Genomic DNA, 21380 nt, shown 5'->3' with positions numbered 1-21380 from the left:
AATTCTTTGTGAGATACTGGCTGCATGTATCAAAAAGGGGGTAAGTGTGTTCCTTCTTTCAGAGAGTTATAACAGAGCAATACTAATGACAAGAAGCACTTTTTAGCTATGCACATAAACCACCCAGTTGAAGCCTTGAATACCACTCAATAGTATAGCCTAACTATACTAGAGCCTCTCTGTCTGAAGATGTTCTCTTTTTATCCCCACTTCATCAGTAAGTTTGAGCCCCAAAAGTGCTGAATAAAGATTTATATTTAATTGAAGTCTTGCTCTTTACTCATGAAATGTATTTTATACCCTGGCTTTATGTAAGAAGTTCAATGAAGCTTTAAAAGAAATTGCCTTCAGTACATGTAGTCTTTGCCTTATCATTTTATTTGTGAGCCCCCCCACCATTGCATTTTATCCATGCAAGAGACAAAATTCCGATTGTTGGTATGTTTTTGATGAATGACATGTAGTTGAGTATTCCCATTCATAAAGTCTTATATTTTGTTTCTAGTAGTTGGTTAATTAAAAAGGGAAATAGTAAGCAACGATACTTTGTCAGAGTGGTAATTCAACTATATTTCTTCTTTCTTCCACTAGAAATTAGGAGATACTGTAGAGGTGGTTTGGAAGCTGTAGAGGAAAAGGGGACGGGTCAGCCAGATTTAAATTTTGTTTTATGGTCTAATTAGTTTTATTGAGATAGGATGTTCCTTTGAGTAAGATGACCAATTATGTTGATTTATATGAGGAAAGACTTTGTGTATGATATAGGAGGTACAGAATGACAATTTAAGAATGGGAGAAAGAATTAAATGAAATTCCTTCTGGGGTGGGGGAGTGGAAGTCCCTGAAAATAAAGTATAAAGAATTGTCAAGAAAATTATTAATTTTCATTACAACATTTGCTAGATAGGGTAAGACAGGAGCTCTTTTTCTTTTTCTTTTTTTCAATAAAAGAATTATTATTGCACATGGAGGTTCTGCTATTTTAGAAAGAACAGTTGTAAAACATATTGCCTCTGCTAGGTCTTACACTGTGACCCAGATACTCTTGTTCTGTCTGTGTTCCTGAAATTGTCCTCACATGTTCAGGAGACATAACACAAGAATATATACCAGTAATTATGCTATGAAGGTAAAGCAGCACAAAATCCAAAAATATTTCTCCATTGAAAAAACCACCATCTTCTCTCTGTTCTTCAGAGAGTCCATAGAAATTCAGCTGTCAAAGAGGAACGATTTTCTACTTACATTACAAGAATTTTGGAAATATATCCACCATATCATACTTGATAAGAAAAGCTACCTTCAGTAGAGATTTTTGATTACATTGGTCATTTTTGTTTTTGTCTTGTCTTTTTTTTTTTTTTTTTTTTTTTCGTTTCTTGGGCTGCTCCCGCTAGAGGTCTAATCAGAGCCATAGCCACCGGCCTACGCCAGAGCCACAGCAACATGGGATCCGAGCCGCATCTGCAAACTACACCACACCTCACGGCAACACCAGATCCTTAACCCACCGAGCAAGGCCAGGGATCGAACCCGCAACCTCATGGTTCCTAGTCGGATTCGTTAACCACTGCGCCACGAAAGGAACTCCACATTGGTCATTTTTTGATGAACGACCCCCAAAGAGTACTCCTCAGGATTTAATTTTGCTTAAGTTAATAGGTTGTTACTCATAAAATAGCCTTTGTATGTTTATGCTTTCTTTTAATCCAGTGATTTTCAATAACAATAATTGATAGAGTCAACAGTAATTTCTATACTAGGAGTAAATTTTTGATAGTCTTTCACTGGGGGGGGGGAAGAAACAACAGAAGAGATATTATGTAATTAGTACCTGGAACATGTGCTAATCTCACTCTAACATGTTAGAAGCAATTACATTTTGCTCAATAATGATGTCATCTTGTCAGAAATGTTATATTTATAATATAAAGTAAAAAGAAGACTCAAAATAGTGATTCTAGAAAGGGGTAAAGCAAGTAACCTATGTTGATTGCAAGCCTTTGCTATAAATGACTTGGTTTGGGACACAATATGATTTTGATTTAGTTTGATAAGCTTTTGATTCAGTGTTCTCTAGCTGGTGTCTATTTATATCTACTGTGCACTGTGATCATTATTGATAACTCATAGACTTAGATAGCATGGGGTGGAAGAAACTTTTCTTGGAAAATAAAAATCAAAGACAAATTAAGTTCTAGACTCACTGTCAAGTCTCAGAATTCATATTAATGTAAAATGGATTTGGGGTTCTGTTGTAGAGAGGTTAGTAATGTCTTTTTAACCCAAGCCAAACATAGAACACTGGCAAACATTGCTGCCTATCTCACTAAATGCCCTTTGGAAATAAGAAGTAATTGCCATTTTAGAGTTTACAAAGTATTGCTCATATTTTGTCCTCCCAATAACTATGTGAAGTAATAATATTTGCCCAGTAATATTTGCCATTTGCCTACTTGGGGAACTTCAAGTTCAGAAAAGCTAAGGAATTTCCCTGGTATTATTTGGTGTGTAAGTGCTAGAGAAATTGGAATCTAAGGCCTATCTATATTCTATCATACATGGCTGTGACATTTTCCCAGATCAAAAAGAATCATAAACTCTTTTTAGGTAGACTTTCTGTGTGGTATTTCTACTGTATTCCACCCAACTATGCAAAAACCACCATTGATTTTGAAGAGTAAGCAAAAAGTGTGTCCAATTCTATAGGTGATTATGATAGAGAAACTATCACCTTCACCCATGTATTATGTTATCAGTTTTTAAGAGTCATTTAATAAAAGCTATTCTGCTTTCATCAGTTCTGTTTCTCCTACAACACTGTAATTCAAATTCATTGATATTATTTTCCATGTTCATTGTTTCATCTAGCTGCCTCTGATTTTTAATGGAGGCAGCTAAGATAATACAAGTATAGCCAAACTCCATGGGTTTGCTGCAGATCTAAGTTCTAATGAGAATCCAGGGAAAAGGGAATACAAGAAGCAACACAGTCTCTGAATTTTTCATTTCTCATGGCTCAGTTCTCATTTGTCTTGTCTGGAACTCATTTTGTCTTAGGCTTCATGGCCTGATGCTTGTTTCTGATGCTGGTCTAATCCATACTTTAAATAAAATATTTAAGTTCTCCTCTTGGTAAATGTCAAGGGAAGAGAAGCTATTTCATGCACCTAAGCATCCTAAAAATCCTTGCCAAATCTACGAATCTGACTCTGCATTACCCTTCCCCAGAAGGAGAGCATAATTTCATTATCTATGAATCATCACCTCTTAGACTGAAACATCATTGTCAGAGAGCCTAATAGAACCAGTGTTCAGCTGACTGAAAGTGGGGAGGGAAAGAGAGAGCACTGAAGCAAAACACAGGTCACAGCCATGATCAAGCAACTGGAGAGTTCTAGAGCTGGAAGGGGAGGCCTCCCTCACTCCATGGCTCAGACATTCCTACTGTCTAGTAAATAACTGCTGCTGCTGCTTCTTTCAGTATTAGTATTGACATCCCCCCCCCAACCTAAATTACATTATCATTCATTATCCTGCCTATGGAAAATATTCTCACCTAATGAAAATCAGAATATTTGGATAGTGTCAATGATTACAAATACTTTAAAATATTGATTCCTTACCTATTTTTGTTACGGTATTATTTGGTCTTCATTTTAAGACCCTTACTTTGAGTCCTCAGTTCTAGTTCTGTGGCCTCTGAGCATTAGAAGTCAGCATGCAAAATATAACTTTAAGAAATTACACTGTAAATGTATTTTCGAGGAAGAGGAACAAAATAAAATTTAAATCTGACCACATTTAGAAAATTATACGTTGTCAACCACATTTACATAAGGATGCAAGATAAAAAAACTCAATAAAATATTTGAATAGCTGTGGTTAGTCTAACCAGCCACTGGAGGTCACTGCGGCTCCACAGAAAGAGTTTATAGCCTGCTTGTCTACTCAGTTGACTCACCAAATAGAGTAAAAAATGGTTTAAATTCTTTGAAAAGATGTAATGTCAACATCCTTGGAAAATATAAACTCATTTAAAAGGAATATATAACTTATGTCAGTATTGCTTAGACGACTGGACCCGTGACCTCCATGCTGCAATAGCACTATGCCTACTGGGCTCATGAAAATTGGGGGGAAAAATACAGTTCAGAGACTAAACTGTATTTCCTGTCTCTCTGGTAAAACCTTCAAAGTAGTGACTGAATCTGTTTCACACCGATGCATCTCAGTTGTATAATTCAACAGGTCAGGCTGTCACCCTTAAAGGAAGTCAGATGCTGAATATAAATTTTGGAATAGAAAATGAAATATCAATTACATTTTTCTAATATGCAGTAAGTTTAAAATACTTATACAAAGAACCAAGATTTATGGTATATATTATGGAAAGTGCCATGGGGTAAAGGTGAGGACACCTTTTGATCAGGAGAACATTTACCAGTTGGCTTTGTTAAATTTATAGTGGTGAACTAGAGATCGTCTAACCTACAGTAATTACATACTGAGAACTGGAGAAGCTTCATTCCCAAAGAGAAGGAAAAAACTGTTTTTTCTTTTTTTGATCATTTCATGTCCTGAATCAAAATTACTTTTACAATCTAAAGGGTTTTACTTTGGTTCTTCCCTAGTATTAAATTTATAAATAGTTAGACATTAAAAAAATGACCAGCCTTCAAAATGTTGGCATTCATGTAATCTTAACATACCAAGTGGCTTTGAATTTTAGAAACACTTTTAATACAGCAAACATATTTTATATAAACCAGCAGTGCCACAGCATTGAGAATTTGCAAAAAATTTAAAATATAAGTATAAATATACCTTGCCTGAATCTATTTGGTATCTGTGATAAATAAGGCAGAAGCTCAAGTCAAATAATAGAAATGGGCCTTTTTTACTTTAACACTGCATTTAATTAATATAGTCATCTTTAGTACAGGTAAAAATGAGGCTGACCAAAGAAAATGTCTTTTTTAGATGCAATATGTATTTACTGACATTTTATGAAAAATATAAAATTACAACCAGTGAAAAACATCACAGTAGGCTCAGTCATCCAGTTCATAGTACTGAAGGAAGTATCTGCATCATTAATCAATTGGGAATCCATGACTACTTGCCATTAATAAATGTATATCCAACAGTTCTTTATGGGTAAATATACTGTAGCTATGATGCTCTTCTGAACTGGCTTCTATTTTAAGATTTAATCAAAATCAAAGTACCTTGAGAAATCCACTTTAGATGTTCGTTTTCCTTTATTGCTTATAAAAGTATGATTTTTTATAATCTGGCTTCCTTGCAATTATATCTCAATGTGACTTGCCTAGATTTTGCCTCTCAGCAAATGAAAAGCCTCCAAACTATATAAAAAATGCTGGTAAAAATAGCCATTTACTTTTTCCTTTTTGCTGCAGCGATTCTGTTTTGAAAGAACAGGAACATGGTTAAAGATGTAGGGCTTGGCAAGCCAAATTAAATGAAACAGTCTCAATGTTACAATTCCCGATTTTTGCTCCCATTAAAATTGTTCACTTTGGAGGATGAAAGAGGATACAGACTAAAGACATTTTTCTAAAACCTAAACCATTGGTGGTCAAAGTTACTTAAATCCAGAAACTGTGATATTTGTGCTGCAGTCAATAAACTTTCACCATCGACATAAAAACATGCATGCAGCTTGCAGATTGCCAACAGGGTCTGTACAGAATCATACTGATGAATGGAGTTCACAATACAGATGAACACAGGGACACTGTAACGTCAACAAGAGGGACGCAAACGACAACTGCCATGGGGTTGGTCCTTTTTTCCTGTAAGATTTATTTTATTAAGGTGTTATCAAAATTATCCTGTTCACTGAGGCTGCTGGTGGAAAGCATGCCTTGGAATGTGTTCTCTGTACACCTCTGAACGAAGTGTCAGTCATCAGGGGACTGGTGTGTGTGCAGGGCATATAGTGAAACACAACAGGACAGACTGACAAAACCCAAACAGAAGAACAGATAGAGCTTATGATTCTCTACATTAGGGTCATTAAAAGAGCTGGAAAGAGCAATTCTGGTCAGCTTCCAACCACATGCACTTAGCAAGCTGCATTCCCATTTATGAGCCTCATCTCTGAAAACTCCTTAAGATGAGGAGCATTGGAGAAATTTGCCTCCTTGAATTTGTCGTGTGCCTATTTGTTTATTTATTTTGTTTATTTATTTACTTATTTTGGAAATGTGGAGGCCAGAAGAAATTGACAGTGAACCATCCACTCTGATTTTACAGAGCTGAGTCTCAGAGACAAGGCTTTCAGCCTAAAACCTATTTTTTACCATCTCCTCACATTTCGCAGTTGTCTACTTGCAGCATTTTAACCCTTCACCGGTTTTCACTAGGCTTGCTTTATTGTAATTCAAACACCTCTGGAAGCTGCTCCTGGTGCTGCTTTAACAGAGCACCATCTTTTGATAGTTTCCTGCAGTTTTCTGTTTAAGGCATTATTTTAAGGTTGTCTCTAAATGTTCCTATAATCAATCATCTCCTAGACTAGGTTCAAGCTCCAAGTACCTGGGATCATTTACTTTTTCCTCAATTTACCAATGAACTGCAAACCTTCCAGAACTATAAATTTGGTCCTACCAGAGGGAGACTAACAGCAGATGTGAGGGATTACTTATGAAAGAAGTTTTATCTTAAAACAAGTGTGACATCAATAGAACCAATAAAGGGTCTTATACAATAGGCATTATACTAAACCAGAGTTCAAGCTTCACATTGATTGTGGTATTTAAATTTCATTGGGTTAATTATGTATGAAAGGAAAATGACCAGTATTCTGAACGTTACTAAAACGGACAGGGAAGGACCTTGCCAGTGAAGTGAGAGGGAGAGGGCTGGGGAGAGGAAAGGGGACCGCGTTCCCTTTATAGTCCCCAGAGTTCAATAAAGCACCACTTATTTCCCAGCTTTTAAGAGCGCTTTTATCACAATGGTTCATACCTCACACTCCCTGGAGCCTGATTTGTTATAGGTGCAGGGTCCCGTCCCATTCAGCAGCATCTCGCTGGTCTCCGTGTTGGTGGGTTTATAATCTACATAAAATTCCTGGGTGCTGGGAGTCATTTGCTTTAGGGACTGCCTTTTCTTTTTCCTGTGCCTTCGCATGAGGGAGCGCTGCTGCAGCTGCTTCATGCTGGCAGGGTACCGCTTCCAGGACACGTAGATAACGAGCAGGATGACGAGCACAGACAGGAAAAGGGCCACACTCCCTGCGATGATTTTATGGAAAGAGATGTGCTCAGCGTCAGCATCTGTCTCTGGCCCAGGCTCTGTGGCTCCCACTGTGGGGGGCAGAGGGGGCTTGCTTTCATGCTTCGGCCTGGGGAGCTTGGGCTTAAATGTGGGCTTGGGGAGGGCCCTGGCCAGGTCAAACCTCTCCGTGGTACTTTTGCCACAGATGCTGTAGTTCTTTACTGCATCGATCACATTGACTCCTTGCAGCTCTTTGGGACTGGCACAGATGATTGTATTCTCCCTCAGTCCTTTAAAACTTTTCAGCCAGTTGACCAGGGAACAGATATTCCTGCTGCATTCCCATATATTCCCAGCGAGACTGATGTCATTGAGAGATATCCAAGAATCCAGAATCTCTTGACCAATAAATGTGAGCTTGTTGGAATCCAGGTTGAGGCGCTGCAGATTCGGGACACACTGGAAAACACTAGGTCCACTAAAAGCTTCGATCTCATTGCCTGATAAATCAAGCCTTTGTAATGAGCTCCAGGTCCAGGACATGGTCTGTCCTATGACACTGATTTTATTCCACTGCAAGTAAAGGTTCTGAAGGCTCACCAACCTAGGAAAAAGGGCCAGATTGAGCTTCGAAAATTGATTGTGCTCCAGGTGAAGTTCTTTGAGTCTGATCATGCCAGCAAAGACATTCCTGGCTAAACTTCGGATCCGGTTATAGCCCAGGTCCAAAAGTTCCAGGTTGCGGCAGTCTTGGAATATTCGCACTGGAATGGTTCGCAGGGAGTTAGACCGTAAATGTAAACTCAGCAGCTTTCTTAAGCCCCGAAACTGTTCAGATCCCAGGGAATGCAGCTGATTATAGGACAGGTCCAAGTTCCGTAAATTTGTCACCGGTCTGAAGGTATTGTTGAGAAAATAGGAGATCCTGTTGGAACTCAGGATCAACTCTTTGAGTCTGCGGATTCCATTAAAAGCATTCTCGTCAATATTGCTGATATGGTTATGGTCAAGGTACAGCCAGGTGAGCTGGTTGAGCCCTTTGAATTGATTATACTTGAGTTTTTGAAGGCTGTTATAGCGAAGGGACAAACCTAAGCAACCAGCAGATATACTTGAGGGTATCTCCTGTAATTTCTGAGATTCACAATATACCATTTTGCCTTCACACCGACAGCCCTTGGGGCATCCTCGTTCGGCAGAAGAGAGCATTGTCAGTAAGACAGTGGGGGCTATAACCAGTGCTACAGCTGATCCGCTCAGTAGCCTAATTACATTGAAACCTGGAAACAAAAACAACTTAGAAAAGTTATCCCCCCAAAAAAGAATTCATTGGTTTTTTAATCAAGCAAAAAGAAGCATGTATTTTCTTTCTTTCTTTTTTTTTTTTAAGACATGTAAATCTAGATAACCACATTTAATATCACCAAATATCATTTCCTGGTAATTTAAAGAGAATTGTCTTTAGGCTTTTTTTTTTTTTTTTTTTTTTTTTTAATAGTTAAGCAAGGAAACATGTCCACTAAGCAACTGAATTTATAGTCTTAGGGCAGAGCAAGGTAATCTCTACAAGAATTAAAGCAGAATTCATATATAGACTAGAGGATTTTTTTTTTTAAGAAGAAAAGAAGAAAAATGACAAAACATACCCATCCTTTGTATTGTTCAAAGGTCGTCCTTAGGTCTTTTGCTTTGGCTTAAGGGGCCACTTGCATGACAGCCCCTGTCAGCTGCACTGTAGTGAGTCAGGGCTTGCTGACACCCAGGAAGAAAAATTGGACCCCTTGGGAGATGGACCGATTTTGGAACATTATTCTTTGCCAGCCACGCAGAACACTCCAAGAACAAATAAATCCCAACACCGCATTCGCAGCAAAACCTCAAAATCTTCCTAGGTAATAGGATCTTCATGGATATTACGTTTTTGCATCTTTACAGGTTTTTTTTGGGGGGGGGTTAAAAAAAAAAACAAAAAACTGGCTTCTACAATTTCTTCTTAACAGAGAACATGATATATTCCTCCAGGCAATGTGAGGCTACCTGAGCTGCCACATCTGTATTCCATAGCCCGGCATTTCTGGTGACGAGCACCCAGTTCAGTTCAGCCACAGAGCTGCGTTGGAACCCAGAAGGCAGGAGAGCCCCGTACCGCGCACACGCTCAGCTCACTTCTGCAGACTGTCATTCTGAAAGCTGCTCGGACTGTTGCTTTGGTTTCAGTGAATGCAGTCTTATGTAAAGCTGCCCCCAGTGGTGAAGAACATTATGGGCATGTGCAGAAATGTCTCTCTTTTATCTTGCAAATGAGCAGGCTCTCTGCTAGAAAATGAATGATTCTTTTGGGTGGCTCAATCGGAACCGAGCGGTCACCATAATCAATAACTAGCAACATTTGCTGTAATTCCCCAGTCTTGTTTGACAATTTGGCAACGTCTTTATTGTCTGCATCCACTTAATAGCTAAACATGTGCTGCCCGGAGTTTTTCTGGAGCTTGACATTAAGTTCACAGACCGAATGTCAATTTTTCTTAACCTCAACATAGGCTTTGAACTGAAATGTATAATATGACTTACTGAGCTTTTCACGGAGGAGCATTAACTGCCTGCCCATTTGACCTCTTGGAGTCACAGTGATTATATTATTCAAGGTGTCTCAGGATGCTAGAGCACGTACATTTTGGAATAGAGAGGATAACTCATGACATGGAAACTAATGTGTCCAGTAACCTTTTTGGTTTTCCCACAAAGGAAATAATTGGTTTAATGGCTTATGACTTGGTTTGTTGTTGGTTGCTGTCATTTTTTTTTTTTTAATTAGATGAGGAAAACTATTTTTCGTGTGAGCACAAGATTCGAGAGATCATTTGGTTCAGTTTATTGATGCTGCTGCTATTCATTACACTAATAATATTTACTGAGCACTTCCTAAGTGCTTTGAACAGGCTATCTTGTTTTATCTCTAAACAATATTATGATGTAAGTCCTAATATAAACTTCATTTTGAAGATGAGGAAACTGAGACTTGGAGAGGTAACTTGTCAAGGTCCTATAGCAAGTACATGCCAGACCTGAGATTCAGAACCATCTCTCTCTTATGCTTCAACCTCTAACCGCTAGATGATCCTACTTCAAGAACATTGTTATCCTCATTTTAAAGTGAGTCAAATGAAAATTAGCCTGATTAAGGCATTGTGGCAGGGAAGCTATAATAAAATAGGATTTTCAATTTCTAGAGTGGATTTGCATAAACTTCTTTGGTATGAGTCTTCTAAAGAAGTATTACAAAAATTAAAGAGAAGAAGCTTAGTCTAGTGATTCAGAGCATGGACTTTTTTTTTGCATCTAGGTTCAAATCCTCCTTAAAATTTACCAGCTCCATAACCTTGACTAAGTTATTTATCTTCCCTTTGCATTTTACAAAATGGGTGTAATAACAAAATTGCATTTCATGGAGGGTTTGAGAATTGTCATCTTAATATCTGTAGTACTTAGACTAGTCTGTGGCACATAATAAACTTGTATTAGCTGTCAATTGATTAATATGATTAACTTTGCTGTATTTGTTGGTATTGCATGTTGTTTAGTATTGGATATTGTCTATACTGACTGTCAACTCACAAGGAACTACTTTTTTCTATTGAATATCTTTATATTGTTTACAATGAATTTCTGAGAGACTTGCAGTCCTGCCATCTTTGATGAGAATATTTAAAATGAACCCTAATTGAAATGAATGCTTTATTGTTCTCTTCCCCAAAGCAGACTATGATAACATCTGCCCCATACAGAAAACCATTTTGTTTAAAAGTAAGTGGTCATTTTGTTTAAAAAAATTAGTTTACCTTGTTAGTCTTTGTTGGGCAAATTGGCTGTGGAAAATCCTGATGAGCTTTCATATTCTCTAAGGATGAAAAGTTTGGTAACAGTCAGGATAATCGAAAGGGGTCCCATAAAGATAGTCCAAAGAAAGTCACCAACTCCTTAGACAGTATGCCATTAATAGGGCAGTGTTTTCTCCCAAATTATTCATGCTGTGAATGGATGTAATACCCCAGAGAGCTTGTTAAATAGATAAATTTCCCGATCCCTCCTCCAAGATTCTGATTCAAGGAGTCGGAAGAAGTCACACTTATCAACAGATTTTGATGGTCAAGTAGGTTTAAGAAATGCCCTGTAAGGGAATAAATAAAAATAATAAATTTTCTCCTAGAAGGAAGAGAGGACATATAACTCTATGATTATGTGATATGCATTCTATGAGGAGAAAAAACAATGTTTCCCTAAAATCTGCAATAGCACTTGGCACATTACAGATGCTCGATAAATATCTATTGAGTGAAACCATTTTTATGGGGGTTACAAGTACATTTGATATAGGATACATTGGTTATGTAATACAAGTCTTGTGTACATGGGATATATCCCTGCAGAGTTCCTTGGTCAATGAGATTGGATACAATTTTGGAGAAAGTGTTCTTAAAAAATGTGTGTGAAAAGGCACCACGCTGAAAAGTGGAAATTCTCAGATGGTCAGCAAGTGATCATCACTTTTCATGTAGACATCTCATCTTCATAGCTAAACTATAAATTTTATGAGAATGGCAAATATGGTTTTGAATTTCCCTTTGGCATATTACAACTTTTATCATTTACCATCCCAAATAGGGCTTGACAACTTGTATCTAATAAAAAAGACAAAAGGGAATCATGTTTATCACCCCTTAATCATCTCTCTGTTGCTTGAAAACCTCTGATTTTTCTCTTCACCATTCCTGCTTCTCCTTGGGAAGTGGCCATCAAGATGTCTGTTTTGCTTATTAGCCGCAAGGAGCTCTTCTAGGGTGGCTGGAGACTCCATCAATTTTGTGTTTCTTACTCTTCTCTCATTCCCTGACAAAAGCACAGATGAGCCCGCTGGGGAGATAATTCTCTCACTTTGCTTTTCCTGAAAGAAATCTTCTTGGATTAATTATGGTGAATAATGTGTGCTGCTGTGTTACATACCTCGTCCTTAGTTTTCAAACATTTTCCTGGTGCTTTGGCTTCGGATTTCATCTTGCTCAATAGTTCTCACATCACATTCACCTTTGGATCTCAAAATTTGTATTTTCTCTTAATACTGACTCTTGGTCTTTTCTTCAATAGTAATCAGTAGCCATTCTTGGACTGGGTCCGATGCCAGGCCCTCTAAGAGGCCCCTGCATTGGCACGGGTCTATCAGCCAGCATCACCACCAGACCTGTCCTGATTCAAGGTAATGAGGAGCCTGAGGAGGGAAGGCCGTCCATGAGGCTAGTTGAAAAATTCAAAAAATAAATTAGTGCCATCCTAAACCAGTCTGAATACTTGAAGCTACAGAAATCACTCCAAAGACATAAAGTAATTTCTCAAAAGAAAAAACAAATTCTTATATTCTAAAAGATTTTAGTAACTCGCTGGTATACTTTTATTTTTTTGTCTTTTTGCCTTTTCTAGGGCCGCACCCGCAGCATATGGACGTTCCCAGGCTAGGGGTCTAATCAGAGCTGTAGCCATCAGCCTACTCCAGAGGCACAGCAACGCCAGATCCGAGCTGCATCCGTGACTTACACCACAGCTCACAGCAATGCCAGATCCTTAACCCACTGAGCAAGGCCAGGTGTCAAACCCGCAATCTCATGGTTCCTAGTTGGAATAGTTAACCACTGAACCACGATGGGAACTCCACTGGTATACTTTTAAATGTTTATTCTCCTCTTACTTGTTGACTACAGCAAGATGATTATTTCTTATTTGCCTTTCAAAAGAAGCAAAATTATACTACATTATGTCTTTAGCAAATTCTTTTGCACTTATCACTACATACAGAACAACCATAAACTACCTGACAAGTTTAATTGCCCTAACGAATTTAGGGCCTTAATCATTTATATACTTATATGAAACATAGTGTCATGTATCTAGAGACTTTTTTTTTTAATTGCACTTCCAGTACTTCAAATAGCTTAACATATTTTGTTTAAATTGGGTAAATAAATCCAATCTCAGTTATAGAATGCCAAACTTCAGTCCAATATAAATCGAATTGCCAAATATAAATTGTGAAAAATCAGAACTTAAAATGGATGTATATCTTAGCAGTGGGTTGATCTCAGAGATTTCATTCATTTAATAGTTTGGGTACCGACTATATCCTTTCAGTGTTCCAGACACTTAGAGTACATCAGTGAACAAAACAGATATCTAAGTTTACATTCTGAAGGGGTACAGGAAAAAATAAACATAATATTAGGTAGTATATACTATAGAAAAAAGAAAGGTAAGGAAGATAGTGAAGATGAGGAGTGCAAGGGGTGAGATGGATTGCACATAAATAGAATGGTTAGGGCCACTAAGAAAGTGGCTTGAGCACTCTTTGAAGGAAATGAGATTGTGGACCTTAGCTATATATGGGGAGTGGCTGGTGCAAAGGCCCTCAGGTGGGAGCAAATAATATTTTCAATGAATAGCAAAGAGGCCAGTCAGTCTAGAGTGGAGAAATGAGGGAGAGGATAATTGGAGATGAAGTTGGAGAGGGAATAGAGTCTAAAGGCACAAGAGTAAAGGCAGGTAAGCCTGTAAGAAGGTCAATCTAGGACAGAAATGACGGTGGCTTGGGCCAGTATGGTAGCAGTAGAAGTGAGAATTGGTTAGATTCTAGATTTATATTTAGGTAAAACCAACAGGAATTTTCTAATGGATGAGAAGTGGAGATATGAGATAAAGGGAGACATTAAAGATGACTGCTAGTTTTAGGGGCTAAGCAACTAGAGGAATGGTGAAGACATCAACTGCTTCTGTAGGTCAAGTTTGGGGAATAACATCAAGAGATTGACAGATTTGAATTATGTTTGAATTTGGTTCTCAATTTTCTTCAATTTTATGAGACATTAATTTTTGCAAACATCTTGATATTAGACCTCAAAGCACTATGGTATACTTTTAAATATTTTATAAAATGATTAGCAAAAGTAAGCACTAAACAATAGCCACATGGATTGCTATTCAGATGGCCTACACAGAGCCCATCTGTGCATATGGTCTTGGAGGGACAATGGACCAAAGCTTTGATAAAAATTACATAAAGACCAGATATGGGAACATTTGGACTAAGAGCTTTAAGAGGTAAACTTGGTAAGTCCAAAATGTTTTTCTAAAATAATTTAGAGAATGACATATACTTTTTATTGCATATGTTGGTTAACATTTAGAATTTGGAACTGCTTCTGGCCAGTCTTGTTAGGGTCTCAGTTCGATTATCTAGTGCTCATAAAACCTGTGCTATGAATCTCTAAAGTTTTTAATTTAGGATCAACTTCCATAATTTGTGTGTAAATACATTGTAGAGTATAAAGTGCTATAAAATATTTTGGAAGTCAGAGTTCCTATGAGAAAATTAATTTTTCTTTGAATTCTGTCTAGGTTCTCTGGTCATGAGCATGTACTGAAACAAATATATATCAAGGGTCACTTGCATGGCCAAGGACAGAGTCAAAAATTACCAATATTATAAAAAATTTCCTCAGTATTCCCTTTCCACTACAATTTTAATACTGCAACCATTTATTATAGACTGTACATCATTGACATTCTGTGTTCTAAATCATAAAGTGCTTTCACCAATAAGTGCATGGAATCTAGGTGTTGCAAAGAGCTTGTTTTTGACTCACTTACCCTATCATGTAATAAGATTGATAGAATGCTATCATAGAGTCCCTACGACTGTGAAGATTATATTCTTCATTTCTACTTGGTTAGAGTACTCATATGCATTTATACATTTATAACTATATTTTGATCTTCCATCAAGGCATTAAGTAGATCGTGGTTTCGATCTACTTGCTTCAAGGGCTCCATTAAAAACCCTGTCTGGTCACATATGTTTATGAGGGAATATCTCTGATGTAGATAAATGGATGAAGAAATTTCTAAGTCTGACCATCAAAGTGCTTTCTGTGTCCTTTTGGAATGAGGCAAATTCAAATGAATGAGACCTACAAGGTTATCCAACATATCTCCCTCCCCCTCCCCTAAAGATACTTTTATGCTACAGCATCAGTCCATATTCTCAGGCTTTACTGCATTCCTCATTGTTACTTCCTGCAGAGGTAGCCCTAAACTAAACTTGGGAATAGGGAAAAAATAAACTCTTAAAGTGTAACATTTATTGGTGGATTTACAAAGATTGAAAAGACTACTTGACTTTGGGGAAATAACTGGTTTAATTTTTTTAGTGGAAATTTAAGAACATCACAAGGGTAGAGAGCATAGTATAATGAATATTAACATTTATCAGTGTTTTACTAATTTATTCCACCTATCCCCACCTTCCTTTACACACACATACATCTATTTTTTTTTTTTTTTTTTTTTTTTGCTTTCTGGAGTATTTTTAAAAGCAAATCTCAGAAATCATGTCATTTCACATATATATGTCTTTTCTAACCAATAAAGACTTTTAATTTAACCATCTTACATTATTACAATTAACATGTTTAATAATAAGTCCTTAAGGCTGGTTATGGTCAAGATTTAAGCAAAGCCCATATATTTGCATTTGATTTTCATGTTTCTGAAGTTTCTTTAAGTTTTTTTTTTAAATTTTATTTATTTATTTATTTATTTATTTATTTATTTATTTTTTTGTCTTTTGTCTTTTTGTCTTTTGTTGTTGTTGCCATTTCCCGGGCCGCCCCCGCGGCATATGGAGGTTCCCAGGCTAGGGGTCCAATCGGAGCTGTAGCCACCGGCCTACGCCAGAGGCACAGCAAGGCGGGATCCGAGCCGCGTCTGCAACCTACACCACAGCTCACGGCAACGCTGGATCGTTAACCCACTGAGCAAGGGCAGGGACCGAACCCGCAACCTCATGGTTCCTAGTCGGATTCGTTAACCACTGCGCCACGACGGGAACTCCTCTTTAAGTTTTTAATGCCATCAATTTATTGGGAGGTACTGGGTCATTTGGATTGTAGCTTGCCCCACATTTCACATTCAGTTGATTTTTTTCTTCAGTGTCATTTAACTTGCAAGTATTAAGTTTTAATGGCATACGCACTGAACAAGAGTCCATTCATTAATTTAAGAAGAATATCCAGTTTCAAATCAATATTTGGGGCAGCTATTCACTCTTGATAGTAAATTTAAGACTTGCAGAGCTTTTGAATCAGATGACATTTAGATCTTGAAGGAAAATATGTATGTCTATTTTGTGGTATTTAAACTACCAAGGAATTCGGTAATAGGTCACACAGCAAGTTTGGGAGCAGGAATTTGTATTAAAGTGTCAGGGAGTTCCTGTCATGGTGCAGTGGAAACAAACCCAATTAGGAACCATGAGGCTGCAGGTTCGATCCCTGACCTCTCTCAGTGGGTTAAGGATCCGGGCTTTGCCATGAGCTGTGGTGTAGGTCACAAGCGAGTCTTAGATCTGGTGTTGCTATGGCTCTGGTGTAGGCCAGTAGCTGTAGCTCCAATTTGACCCCTAGCCTGGGAACCTCCATATGCCACAGGTGTAGCCCTAAAAAGACAAAAGATTAAAAAAATATATTAAAGTGTCATGAGTCTGTGTTCTTTTAATATTCATATTTACTCGTATTTCTGTTCGTCACTTTTCACTATACTTGCCTTTTTGCCTGTAGTCAGCAAAACAATTATTTGATATCATTCCTTGCTCAACCAACCTACTAATTTTTGTGTTAATATTGGAATATTCTTGAAGTCCCATTGGGGCTCAGTGGTAATGAACCCGACTAGGATCCATGAGAATGTGGGTTCAATCCCTGGCCTCGGTCAGTGGATTAAGGATCCTCTGTTGCTGTGAGCTGTGGTGTAGGTCACAGATCCGCCCTGAATCTGACATTGCTGTGGCTGTGGTGTAGGCTGGCAGCTCCAGCTCTGATTCGACCCCTAGCCTGGGAACTTATGTGCTACAGGTGTATCCCGTAAAAAAAAGGAGGGGCGGATATTCTTCTAACAGGATCAAAAATTACTATTCATTTGTAGTCATTTATATTGAGATAAATCAGTTTTTTAACTTTTCACTTGTAACAAATTCCATGAAGAAACATGTGGCACCAGAGCCACACTATAAAAATTATAGTCCCATGTATAGTCCCAAACTTATTTCTCACAATAGAACAAAGGAGTTTTAGAGAAACTATAAAAGTCTCTTAACCAGATTTGCACCTTCATATTTGATGTTTTACTCTGCATTCCTCTGTGGCTTTGCTTTCAATATAAAATCATATTCTTTAAATGGTCTAATAAACATTTTGCTATATTTGCTTCACATATATTGTGTTGTACAAGATTTTTTTTAAGGAAAAATTTCTGTCTTAGTCCAGTTGGGCTGCTGTAACAGAACATGATAGATTGGGTAGCTTATAAACTACAGAAGCTTATTTCTCACAGTTCTAGAAGCTGGGAAGTCCAAGGTCACAATGTGGTCAGATTCTATGTCTGGTGAGGGCCTTCTTCCTGGCTCATAGACTGCTATCTTCTCTCTGGAACTTAACATAGTATAAGTGGCAAGGAAGATCTCAGGGGCCTCCTTTACAGGGGCACCTATCCTATTTACCAAATTACCTCCTAAAGACTCCACCTCCAAATAGCATTGTGTCAGGGATTAGGTTTCAACCTATGATTTGTTGCAGAGGAGGGGGCACAGATATTCAGGTCATTTTGTATTGTACTATTTAAGCATTATGTACCATAGTTTCAATACGTACACTAGTATATTTTTAAATTGACCTTCCTGACAAATATATCAGCATTAAGAATTAAAGTCCTCCCAACCACCAGGTGGAAAAGATAATATAAATCTTGATTTGAAAAAAAAGAAAAAAAAAAAAGCATAACATGCCGCTGGTTAGCTCTATTTTTGTTTCTGGAACATTGCTTAATTTTTAAAAAAATTTTGTGCTCCAGACCTACCCTAAGAGATATTAAACTTCTGATAGAAAAGAAATTCTGCATAGGTTAGCAGTGTAGTGGCAGAGAATAGGAGCTGTGGGTCCTTATATTACACTGAAATATTTCAGTCTATTTGGGGACTCTTAAGCTGGGCTGGAGAACCCTTCTCTGTGTTGAACATGTGTAATCCTGATGGAAAACTACTTCCCTTAAGAGTGTGGGGAATGCTTAGGAGTCTCTTGTGGCTAACAGCAGAGCCCCCATGTGGCAAAGTTGTGATTCAGGCAGAAACTGTCTGAGTCCCTAGAAGCAAATGCCATGCATCTCTAATAAAAATAAAATTTCTTTATCTGGTACTAGATTGAGGATTTGTTTATTCAACAAATATTTATCAAGCTCTTATACTGTTCTTGGTATTGGGAATGCAAGAGTGAATAAGACCCAGGGCTTTCCATCAAAGGACTTGCATTCTAGCTGGGGAGATAGTCAAAAATAAACATCATCGGCACCCATTACAATGCCAGCTCGAGATTAGTGCCTTGAAGAAAAAATAACAGAGTTTATGGGCTGGCAACAGTTTGATGGAGTGGTCAGAGAACCCCTTTCTGAGGACTTCACATTTGAGAGCCAGCAGAAAGCAACTTCTGTGACTCCGTGTCCCTTTAGATGTAATCTCCCTGGGGGATTTTCACTAATCACCACCTACACTTTTACACTGTGCACTGTTGCTGCTTCACCTCTGAAACGTCAACCCAAGAATGGACATAGTCTCTTTTTGGAACAAGTGGCACAGCTGAAAGCTGAGATAACATTTGAAGACTTTTTTTTTCTAATTAAGAAACTTAGGTGATAACAAAGAGAACAAACTTAGCAACATCACTCATACAGTGAGTCTTAGAGTTGGCTTTCTTAGACCCAGTTTTCTGATTGAGGGTTAGACTCAGGGATATTTGCTCCATCAGATGTGATTCCACCTACTCAAAGACTGTCACAGGCCTTACAACTCATATCTCATCTTCACACAGTAAACCCACTGTTTAAATAAGACTTCTGCACATGCAAGTCAGTGAGCAGTCTCTCTTCTAAGTACCTCCTTCCCTCTCCCTCAGTGATTTTCTTTCATCTCCAATACTTTGTCCCCATGTCCCTGTGGGTGACCCAGAACTTTGAGAGATTTTTTTCCACTTATCAACAAATGAATTCTATGGTATAAGCTGACAATGGTTTGTAGTATTAGCCTTCTCAGTGACCTTGAAATTGAATAGGTAACTTCAAGAAAAGGAACATTAAGGTATAGGAGAACTGAATTTTATGTACATAGTTTGAAAAGCAAATATGAGAAAAAGATTTGTATTGAAAACATCCATACTTGTTTTTCCTTTTTAGCTTCTTCACCAATCTCTCTGTTTTAGAGTCAGTCGTTTTATTTTGGCCATTATTTCCTTCTCATAATATTTCTGAATTTTGTTGATCTCTCCACTTCTTGCTATTATCATTGAAAATTTAGCATCTCCTCTCTCTCACTTCTCTACTCCCCATGTTAATATAGTATTAAATACACGGACAGTATTTAACTTAAGATTTCTCCGTAAGCAACAGTGTTGTTGGATTAAGTGGTATACTAGATTGTGCTTCCATTCTCATTCAACCTTTTGTTTTTCTTATAGTTAAGAAACAGTCCCATTCTCTCTCTCCCCTCTTCTATTAAATTTGCTTAGTTTTGTCTGGTAGATGTTTTTCACAATATTTAAAAAGATTTGTTGGAGTTCCCTTTGTGGTGCAGTGGAAACAAATCTGACTAGTATCTATGAGGATACAGGTTTGATCCTTGGCCTTGCTCAGTGGGTTAAGGATCTGGCATTGCCATGAGCTGTGGTGTAGATTGCAGACTCAGCTCAGATCCTGTGTTGCTGTGGCTGTGGTGTAGGCCAGCAGCTACAGCTCTGATTCAACCCTTAGCCTGGGAACTTTCTTATGCTGCAGGTGCAGCCCTAAAAAGCACCCCACCCCCCAAAAAAGATTTGTCATTTGTCATTTTCCCAATACTGCAGCACTCCATTTCTCCATTAGCCTATGGTGATATCCCCTGTTTCCTGGATTATATATTCATTTTCTTAGTTTATCATTCATTCTGTTGATGCATATTCACTAGTAGATTCCTAAGATAGGGTGCATGTGAAATAAAAATCTTATGTCTGAAATTTTAAAAATTTAACTTTACTGAGTAATAGATTGGCTGTATACATAATTCACAATAGGAAGTCATTTTCCCTCAGAATCTTTAAGCCATTGTTCTACTGTGTTCTCACACCTTCTCTTCCTGGTGAGAATCAGATGCTATTCTGATTCCTACTCTTTTGTGTATAATCTCTTATTTACTTTCTGGAACCTTTTATTATACTTTATTTACCGTGGTATTTGGAAATTATGTGAGGGTGTAGTTTGGTTTGGGCATATAAAATAAATGCTACAGAAATTCCCGTCATGGCTCAGTGGAAATGAATCTGACTAGTATCCATGAGGATGAAGGTCCAATCCCTGGCCTTACTCAGTGGCTTAAGGCCCTGGCATTGCTGTCAGCTGTAGTATAGGTCGCAGACTCGGCTCAGATCCCACATTGCTGTGGCTGTGGTGAAGGCCAGCGGCTACAGCTCTGGTTTGACCCCTAGCCTGGGAACCTCCGTATGCCATGGGTGCGGCCCTAAAAAGACAAAAAAATAAAAAAAAAAGCGGGGGGGGAGGCTCACACAGCAGAAATTTATTTCTCCCAGTTTTTTGAGGCTGAAAATCTGAGATCCAGGTGTTGGCATATTTGGGTTTTGGGTGAGGTCCCTCTTCCTTGTACTCAGATGGATGGATTCTTGCTGTATACTCACATGGCAGAGAGAGAGAGAGATCTCTGTTTTCTGATAACGGTACTAAACCTGTTTGTGAAGGCTCAACCTTTGTGATGTAATTATCTCCCAAAGGCTCCGCTTCCAAATACCGTCACTTTCAGAATCAGGGCCTCAACATATGAATTTGTGGGGGAGAGGGGGAACTCAAGCATTCAGTCCATGTCACATAGTCTCTCGGTTTCTTGGGGTGATGGTGGGGATCTGGCAATCATTCTCCATGAAGACTTTAAACCAGTCCCCATATTTTCAGTGGACCCCCCCCCACCGCCCCGGAGGCTTTCAAGATTTTGCTGTAGCGTGTAAGGT

At 38.1% G+C, this 21380-nt stretch overlaps 2 protein-coding genes across 11 annotated transcripts in view; one reads left to right on the top strand and one right to left on the bottom strand.

Moving 5' to 3' along the window:
* LRRTM3 (leucine rich repeat transmembrane neuronal 3) overlaps window positions 1–9716 on the bottom strand; it is a 179614-nt gene extending 169898 nt beyond the window's left edge. For all 3 annotated transcript variants that reach the window (XR_002338959.1, XR_002338960.1, XM_001924458.6), the window contains exons 1-2: window positions 8895–9716; window positions 6997–8528 (exon numbers count right to left, since the gene is read on the bottom strand). Coding sequence is in view for 1 of the 3 variants with exons in the window: in XM_001924458.6 (XP_001924493.1) it covers window positions 6997–8528; window positions 8895–8898 (1536 nt within the window). In the remaining 2 variants the exon portion in view is untranslated. The remainder of the gene's footprint in view (window positions 1–6996; window positions 8529–8894) is intronic.
* CTNNA3 (catenin alpha 3) overlaps window positions 1–21380 on the top strand; it is a 1779313-nt gene that overhangs the window by 792368 nt on the left and 965565 nt on the right. The gene's annotated exons all lie outside the window — the stretch shown is intronic.

Source organism: Sus scrofa, chromosome 14 (genome assembly GCF_000003025.6).
Source record: "Sus scrofa isolate TJ Tabasco breed Duroc chromosome 14, Sscrofa11.1, whole genome shotgun sequence".
Classification (NCBI taxonomy): domain Eukaryota; kingdom Metazoa; phylum Chordata; class Mammalia; order Artiodactyla; family Suidae; genus Sus; species Sus scrofa.
Note: the sequence above shows the minus strand (reverse complement) of the source record. Positions and strands in the feature narration are given on the sequence as shown.